Raw genomic sequence first — 9,917 nt, forward strand, 5'->3', positions numbered from 1 at the left:
TTTTTCCATCAGGTACGGAAACATGGCGCGGAATATGGAATCGCAAGCGCATTGCTCTCTGCGTCGCAATGACTGAACGGCCATTTTCCAAAAAAGAGCGCACAGCGAATCCACGATGTTCTCCAGTCCAAATCATGATGTTAACTGAAAACGGTTGAGAACAACCTTCCTAATGAGACCCTGCCCAACAACCTACTCACGCCATCTGGTGAGCAACGGATTTTTCAAACTCGGGCAAACCTTTCGCCGCACCCTGTATAAAACAAAATTAGGTCCTATTCTAACGACTGTGGTATGTTCCGTCGCGATCCTACAATCAAACCCCGCTACATGCCGTACTTGTGCCGGAACATTCGAGATGCGTCGATTCCCTTAGCGCTGTCGCTAAGCGAACGGTATTTGTTTCTCGAGCGTTTCGGTACAAGTACGGCACGTGGCAGGGTTTGACTTTAGGGTCGGAACATGGTATACAGAATGACTGCATGAAACGGCATCGATGCTATTGTTACGTTACACCACGGCTATGTTTATATGTCTATGTTGTATTAGATAAACCGTGGCATGCGATAAAATTTTCTAACAAAGAGCTGATAAATCCATCTAAATATCTAATCAATGGTGTCGGGTTCGGGAAACAGATTATAGAATATTTTTCCACTTTGAAAAGTAACAGTCAAAATGACTGGTATTGGTATAGCAAGTAGCAATGTTACAAAATTATTTTGATTCAGTGTTAAAAAAAAATGAAATTCATTATATTACACCTTTAGTTATCCCTACAAAAGTCATTACATCATTGCGGAAAAAAAATATAACATGAAGTAGAAATTTTATAATGAAGTTATAAAATCAGTCATTTTGACTGGTGTGGTAGTTCTAGTATTAAAGTGAGTCCCCTTGCCTCTCAGGCGCGCGCGTGTGTGTGTGTGTGTGTGTGTGTGTGTGTGCACAGTCAAAAATAAGGACCCCGAGCAATTACGTCGTAGCAGATATCCTAGATTTGTCTATGAAACAAAAGCTTAACAAATTGATATTATCACTATTTGAAACCTTGTACGTAGATTCGGGTAATGGTCGGGGCGATAAATAATAATTTTTGTGAACGTTTCGTCAACGTTTATTCGAGTACTGTACACTTCCGCTCGCGATTGCTACTTCGAAGTCTATCGATCCTTCGTCTCGTAAACACGTCGGCGTCTTTCGCTCTGACGATTCCATCGTCGTCTTCCCAACCCGTGCTCGAATCTCGCGCTATTTCTCCTTTCGAAATAATTCAATTCTGGTTAATTCATATCATAGCCATAGCCATGTCCAATTCGAATGAAGAAGCATATGACATGTTGCTAATTTTGGGTGAGTATCGAGGTGCATTTGCTGCAGTTGAAAGATTGTGGCGAGAGCGTTTTCCTGATTTCTGGATTCCTTACTCGTGTAATATTTCTTCACGTTTGGCTAACCGAGCCAAAGATGTCGTTCAGCCTCAACATAACAAAGGTGGACAGATCCGCCGTTCAATTAGGGATGAAAGAGCAGCGGAAATTCTTGTATCGGCAGAGTTGAACCCTTATGATTCTTTGAACCGCCGAGAAATAGATTCTGGAGTTAGTCGTATCAGTATTTAGTGTATTTTGAGTCAAAACAAGTTTCACCCTTACCAAATGTTTCTTCACCAAGTTGTGAATAATAATGATTGTCAAAATAGATTTGCATTTTGCAACTGAATAAAACAGCAAATATCTACTTTTCACTACAAAATTTTATTTTCTGACGAATCTACATTCAAATGTGATGGAAATGTCAATACATGGAACTGTCGTTATTGGTCGCAAGTTAATCCTGACTGATAGAGATAAACGGATCATCGGCATATTTCGAAGGTAAATGTTTCGTGCGGGATTATTGAAAGTCTTATTGTCGGTCCTATTTTCATTGAAGAAAATCTAAACGGTAGGTATTCAGCTTTGATAGAAACAGATCTTCCTGAATTATTAGATAATTTTCTTTTGCGATTGTGTCAAGATATGTGGTTCCAATAAGATGGATGCCCGCCGTATACATCGAGAGTTGCAGTACTGAATACTATGTTTCCCAATAGATGGATAGGCAAATACGATTCGATCTTTAAGTGCTAATGAAATTCTTCGAGCAACCAATTCCTTCCAAACCAGAATAGATGCTTGCATCGCAGAGAATGGTGTTCAATTTGAACACTATCTCATTTGAAAACACACACACACACACACGCACGCACACACACATACACAGCAGAGAGGGCCTGGAGTAAAATATTGGGGGACTGACGAACTTCGGAGTTCTTATCTCTGATTGTGCTCACGCACGCACGCACGCACGCACGCACAAGAGGCAAGGGGACTCACTTTAACCCTTTTAGTGCCGGGCGAAAAAGAGGTGCTTATGCGAAGATAACCGGCCGATTTTACTAGGATTTGGTAAAAGGCTCATAAAAACCAAACGAAAAGCAATACTTAAAAATTATTTATTTTAATTCTCTCGTAATGAAATTAGACTATTTATAACGTATTTTAAATTTATTTTGATAGAGATCTCTCGCAATGCAAATAGTAAAGCGCTACAAGGTGCGAGCCGATATATCGGCTCTGGCACTTCTCGCCGGTGTAGCAGGAGCCGATATATCGGCTCCCGGCACTAAAAGGGTTAATCAAGCACACCGAAGAGATGTAAGTCCGACCGTGCGGCCTCTACGCGGTACATCTTGGGTAATGCTAACGCCGGCGATATTGAAATTTTGAACTCTCATAACTCAGGAAGATCTCAACTGAAAAGTGTTCGTAACCAGTGTTGATGCCTTGATGTCAGCTACAAAAATATGCAATGAAAGATATTGATTCCCATTTAAACAATTTAAGTAGACCTGGACATGACCTTCACGACGTCATCCAAGGTCAATCGCATATGCCCATATAATGGATTACTTGATCCCCAACAATTTTTGTTTAGAACATTCTTCAAAATAATCACTTCCCTCGTTTTTAAATGAGGTGTATGGGTGGTCTAAAACACCCGGTATATACAGGATGTCTCGTAAATCGAGGTCAATCGCTCAGGAGGTGAGACCCAAAAACAAGGAAAAAATTTGACATGAACATACGTTTAGAAATGCGTTATTTTCTAGATATCGCCATTTTTATGTTGTAACTTAAAATTGCTGTTTCAAATTTTTATCAAAATTAAAAAAAGGTATGGTTAGTATATGAGTTTTATAACATAATTATTGCCAAATAAAAATTATGGGCAGCTTTAACACTACCCAGGATGCACTACGTGGAGGTAGCATCCCTTGGCAGAGTTGGATAGAAACTCTGAGATAAGAAAACTATTTAGAGATTAGGTACTTTTGATAGAGGGAGTAAAATACCTTCAATAAAAGAGGTACCTTCCGTAAAATGTCGTCCTTGATTGCGCGCATATTGCTGGAGTCGAAGAGCGAAGCAGTCCATAACGTTGCGTAGTATTTCCAAGGGAATGTTGTTAACCTCTTGTCGGATTCGCTTCTTCAAATCTTCCGTTGTTCTTGACAGGTTATCCTTGAAAACCTTGGATTTAAGGTAGCCCTAGAGGAAGAAGTCCGGAGCCGTCAAGTCTGATGAAGGGGCCGGTCAAGAATTACGGAAGATTTGAAGAAGCGAATTCGACAAGAAATCAACAACATTCCATTGGAAATGCTACTCAACATTATGGGCTGCTTTGCTCTCCGACACCAGCAATATATGCGCAACCAAGAACATCTTATGGACACCATCTTCAGAAAATGAACATGTTCCAAGGTCAATAGTAAGTTCCACTCATATATATCACATATGTGCTTTGAAATTGAAATAAAGAGTTGGTTCTCTATTTTGGCGCTGTTTAGAAATTTTCCCGTTTCACTGCCCTACCCTGTATAATATTATATGAAAAATTATTGTACACACAAATTGTTGTATACAGAATTGTATACAAAATTATTGTATACAGAAATTGTGAGGTGTCACATTTTGTATATTCAAGCCTAGCTAATTCAACCCAACTTGATTAATCGGAGCATTGAGTTGTCATGAATCATGAAGATAGTAGATGTTCAGTGAACGCCTACCAACAATAACGTATTATTAATGTCATAATTTTTCACTCAACAACGTAACTGTTACATAACACGCGTTATATTGCATTTATATTGTTGAATGAGAAATTATAACATTAATGTTATGTTATTGTTAATTGGAATGTTCATTGGGTGATTGTGCTTATCATATTTTTCGGTCCTAGTGGAATTAACCCGGACTCCAATTATCATAAACATCTAATCTTATACTACGTTTTTCTTTGTGCATTGCTGTACGATTGATTGGCTTACGTAACGCAAGGTTCTCATGAAAGGTGGCGTAAGAAGATACGCCAAAATAATGTCCATAGAATACAGTCTAGACATTCGAACAAAAGTTACTCAATATTACATATATATGTAGTGGAGATAAGTGAATAATGACAGAAGAAAGTATTATAAAATTTAGAGCTTTTATTATTAAAGAAGATATAAAGAAGGGGGAGGTAAGAAATAAATAGCAAAATATTTAATTACCTTAGTAAATAATGTGTGAAACTGGAAATATAACATTTTTCTCATGAGACTATAAAATGTATAGAAAAAAGGTATTAGGTGCTTGAATTAATTCTCGTTGTTTTTTGCTACAAAAACTCATGTTTTTTCAAAAGAACGGTACATTATATATTATTCAAAGTATTGTCCTTCGAGAGTTGCAACCTTTTCCCACTTTTCAGGTAACACATGGATTTCGCAGTAGAAAAATTCAGGTTCTTTCGAGGCGATCCAGTCATCGAGCCATTTTTTAATATCTTCGAAAGAACTGAAGTGCTGCTCAGAGGCCATACTGCATCGACCGAAACAAATGGTAATCTGAAGGAGCAACGTCTGGTGAATAGGGCGGATGAGATAAGAAATCTCATCCAAGTGCCTCCAAGATTTCCTTCACTGGTGTTGCAACATGTGGTCTAACATTGACATGGAAAAAATTAATTTTGTCATGTCTTTTGGCGTTTTTCTTTGAGTGCTCGATTCAAATTGAGTAATTATCGTCGGTAACATTCAGCATTGATGGTTTGACTCGGTTGCAGCAGCTCATAATATATTATACCAACTTGATCCCACCAAATGCACAGCATGACCGTCTTTCCATGAATATTCTATTTTGGCGTTGATGTTGATTGTTCGCTGGGACGCATCCATGATTTCTTGCACTTAAGATTGTCGTAACGAATCCATTTTTCATCGTCAGTTACAATTCGATGCAAAAACGACTTCTATTTTTGTCTTTGAAGCAGCAATTCACAAATAGTTAAACATTTCGCAATACCTCTTTCTCTCAATTTATGTGGAACCCAGTTTCCTAGTTTCTGGATTATTCCCATTGCTTTTAAACGTTTGCTAACGGTTGACTCATCGATATTTCGTGTTTCCGACAACTCTTTGAGCGTCTGAATCTTCTTCCAGTGATACTTCCAATTCTTCATCTTCAAACTTTTTCGGCTGACCAATGCGCTCTTTGTTATTCACATCAAAATCGTAGTCTTTGAATCGTATAAACCAATCTCTGTAAATTGTTATAAATAAAGCATGCTCCCCATAAGCTTCCATTAGCAAACGATGACTTTCAGCGGCAGATTTCTTGAGATGAGAGCAGAAAAGTTATGTTTCCCGCAAATGCTCTTTTTTTGGCATGAAACCCGACATCTTCAATATAATAAAAAATGGTGTTCTTTGTACTACAATCTAGTGTCACACAATGATTATTAAAGCCTATTGATAGTATTTTCATATATGTCAACAGTCACTTTTGGCTATGTTAAAATAGCACAACTACTGACCTCTATTAGTCAACAGCGAAAATTAATTCAAGCACCTAATAGTCTTGTAGCCCCTATTTACATTTTGTAATAACTTTGTTAATAATTAATATCTTAGATTAAAACTTAATGGTTATATTGTTGTCAAAGTATTGTTCAATCTATTCTAGACTCAAAGTTATGAAATATTTATTACTTAGAACGTTATTTATAACAATATGGCGACACTGCATAAATGGGCAGAAAAAGGACAGGTATGATAATAATACCCTTCACTAAAATAGATTTAAAAAGTTGGTTTTGTTTAAAGAAACAATATTTTGTTATAAATTTATATATTTATTCAAATTAAGCTCTGTTAGAAGCAACAACAATGAATATAATCGTGAATTTTTAATATAGATACTGGTTTATTTGTCAGAAAATAGATACAAATTGTCAAAGAGAAAATTTTTACAAAACGAATAGATTTTTAAGCTTAACCCTTTGAGTACTGAATTATTTGAAGATTTTTATGCTCATGGGACGGATTTAATTTGTCGCTATATGGATTAATATGTAAAAGTAATACATTTTATGCCCAAGTAAGCAGATGACGAGTCTCACTCGTCAAATGTACCCAAAGGGTTAATTTGAATTATTACCGAATAAGTATTTCGACGTGAAAACCTCAGAAAAGAAGCCGTATTAAATCTATATTAATTGGGGATTAAATTAGCAAAATGTTATGCTATTATATTTAACTTTGCATAACTGGAAATGTGTGCAGCGGAATAAAATGTTAAATAATGAACAAAACACTCAAGTATATTTGTGTGATCCCCAAGTTTAATAAGAATGAGAAAGTATTTGTAATTAAATGCTGAAAAAGTATCTTAAAACATTTCGAAATACTGGAAAGTAAAAATGTTATAGCAAATTCCGGTTATTATGTATTGGCATATTAATGTCACTGTGTAACGGCGAGTTACTAAATAAAAAATAATTCCATAAATAATCGCTAGAATCCATCACCTAATAATAGCAGAGATATTAAGGCAGCTATAATACTTACTATAATATCATCTTTTTTTTTCAATATAAGTGATTCCCTCCTTAACTTCAAAATAACGTCAAAATTAAAGAGTTTTATGTTTATAATAAATAAAGTATACGATTATCTTTGTTTTTTGATGTTTTATTTTATCATTCTTTGAATATATGTGCGTTCCGCTACACTTTAGTTCGTACGCTATTTTAAAGGTCTTGAGAATGTAAGCCAATGAAAAGATGCCTACGAGTTGTTCTCACTCTGTATTTTATGGGACGCTACGGGTAATATACGTACGCTGATCCTTAATCGTCGCGGTTGCATATTATCAAACCGCGATAATGCGAGATGAATAGGAAAGCGCGTATCAATACTTCTCCGCGTCTATTCATTAAGACAGCTTTCATAAGTATCGGACACCGAAGTGATTATTGCCTTGCCTGAAGCATCCCAATCAACAGCCAATCAGGTATCCTTGTATGGATGCGCGCATTAAGGCACGGATGGGCATAAATGGATGCTGCGAGAGGCGAACGGAGAGAAATAGAAGATAATTCTCGTTGTTCCGCGTCAGACGCCCGCGAGGCGGCCGCCACTTCAAAGCCGTTCGCTTCTCTCACTCTCTCTATCACTATCTCCCCCTTCTCCGTCTCTCTCTCTCTCTCTCTCCCTCCCTCCCTCCCTCCCACCCTTCTTCTCTCCCTCTCTCTCTTCTCCCGAAGCTGCCTCATCGAACCGGAGTCTGGCAGTTAATGAACTGCCCTTCGGCAGTCGCAACGTACTCGCCGTCTAGGAACCCAGCCAACCGCTGTAGAACCATTATCCATTTACATAAAGGGCCACTGCAGGGCCGAGCTGACGGTTTACGGTGCGCGTTTCGCCTCCACCCCTACTTTCCCAGTGGACCACCTCAGGACCGCCATTGCGGATTAATAGTATTCGATAAAATACAGTGCGATTTTCATGGCCGTGCGAGCACAAGAGGCCCGGTACCGTGTAGGAATTGTATTTTGTAGTTACGGGAGACGTCTCGTATATTAACGCTCCTCACAGCGCTCGAGTCTTAAACTATCGGATACTTCTTGTCCGTGTATTCGCGATTTTATTAGCTCTAAAGGGGAAGATGGATTTATCGAGATCTTTTTTCGTTTCATTCGACGCTTATTCCGCGCTCGTTTCATTATATGAGAAGTACCGGGCTATCACGTGCTCAATTTAATCGCAGCTTTTTTTCAACCACTCTTCAGGGAAAATATTTTATCTTTTATCTTACTATTTTTTAATCTTCGTGTGTATCAGCTATGAATTAAAATTTTATTGAAAGTGGGGCTCGTTAGAGACTAATCAAAGAGATACGGTTTTGTCCTGAAGTCTACCGCAGAAGTCCTTACAACAGTTAATAGCTCGAAAACTCGACACTTCGAAATTTTATAAATGGAAAAGTCAACTTCCAATTCAAAGAATTTTTAATAAAATAAATACCCGATTATTTTGATGTAATCTATTATATTATATTTTACTATATTATGTTTCATGTTATCTTGCTACTCTTTGTCACATCGACAAGATCGTCAAGCAAAATATCTAATATCCGACAGAATGTTATAACATCATTATCGCTTAAGCGCGTGATTTCTTAGGAATGGTAGATATTTTCGACTCCGTTTATAATTTCGCAAGTATACACATACCGACCTTGGTAGCTATCTACAACAGTGGAAGTAGATAACGTATGACGTCTATCACGAGTGAAACATATATCCGTGCCTGTATAGGAAGGCTATATCAACGTCATAAATTATGAATAAGAGAGCTGCGTGGCACAATTACCAATATCATAAATAGCCCGGAATACGTTGTATAAATGAAGAACTACCGGAACAGGAAACTTCCTTTACGAATACAACAAACCGTTATCGACAAGCCCCAAATCTACATCGCGGATCTAATCGGGCGTAAAGAAAAAAAATGTGAACTGACCAGCCGCGGCTACTTCCGCGAGCACGTGAGAAGCATCGTTAGCATCGTCCTCATCAAGTGGCGACATCTCTCGCCCTTCCTCTCTCTCTCTTTCTTTCTCGGTGCGCCGCTTATCGTCGCTCACAGCTGACGTTCTCGGCGACGACACAACGAGCCAGGTAGCACGTCTCTCGTAGCACTACGGCGAATCACATTGCGCGGCGACACGCGCACTCGCGTGCTGCCTTTGCCCTCCGGAGCAATCGCGGCCGCCACCGTCACCCACCCTCATACCTCCGTTTTCGCACAAGGCGCACTCACCTGAACCATTGATGTGTGCTGGCACGCGAGACAGACCTCTTCCCCGCTTGGCGGCAGCCTGATGGCGAAGTCGGCCGACGCGGGTTGACGCTCACCGTACATCCGCCGCCGTCGGTACCATCGACGGTACGTCCGAACGAGTCGACGACGCACGCCGTGCGCGCGATTCGACGGTGCTGACGATGACACTCGGTCGAACGTGCGACCGACCGACCCACCGACCGAACGAACGAACGCCCGCCTATGAGCGCCGGGAGCGCGCGACCACACCCGCGCCCGAGTCTTTCCAGCAGCGTGCGGGGCACCGGAGGGCACCGTAAAAAAAAGAAGTGGCCGGTTTATTTACGGATCTGGATACACGAGTTATCAGTCCCGGCGTTTCTATCCCTCGCGGTGCGTGGCAACTCACGGCGTGTCGGCGGCCTGGTATCGCGCATGCGACGAGCGCGCGCGCAACCGGTGGATCGATCAACCCTCAAACTACCCCCGGTGGGTAGCGCTGCCTGGCTTGCTTGTGCCGCGAAGGCCGCCGTTATGAGTCGAGTAGAATAGGACGGTGCACGGTGTAGCAGAATACAGAGAAGAGCCGACATTTATCTATAGACGTACATAATATATATTTACTGATACACACGGACGCGCTTATATGCCGAGCCGGAGTTATAATCAGCGCGCGCGGAAATAGCAGAAATGCTGTCGTATGAACACTCGTCCTTGCGTATCC

General features: G+C 39.9%; 1 protein-coding gene across 1 annotated transcript in view; it reads right to left on the reverse strand.

The window, feature by feature from the left end:
- LOC106748835 (beta-1,4-glucuronyltransferase 1-like) overlaps positions 1–9,620 on the reverse strand; it is a gene marked incomplete at its 3' end in the record, with an annotated part of 40,461 nt that extends 30,841 nt beyond the window's left edge. The window contains exon 1 of the mRNA XM_014627715.1: positions 9,194–9,620. Coding sequence (XP_014483201.1) covers positions 9,194–9,295 — 102 coding nt within the window. The remainder of the gene's footprint in view (positions 1–9,193) is intronic.
- Positions 9,621–9,917: the final 297 nt, after the last annotated feature.

The sequence above is a fragment of the Dinoponera quadriceps genome, unplaced genomic scaffold (assembly GCF_001313825.1).
Source record: "Dinoponera quadriceps isolate SergipeBrazil2010 unplaced genomic scaffold, ASM131382v1 scaffold3282, whole genome shotgun sequence".
Lineage (NCBI taxonomy): Eukaryota > Metazoa > Arthropoda > Insecta > Hymenoptera > Formicidae > Dinoponera > Dinoponera quadriceps.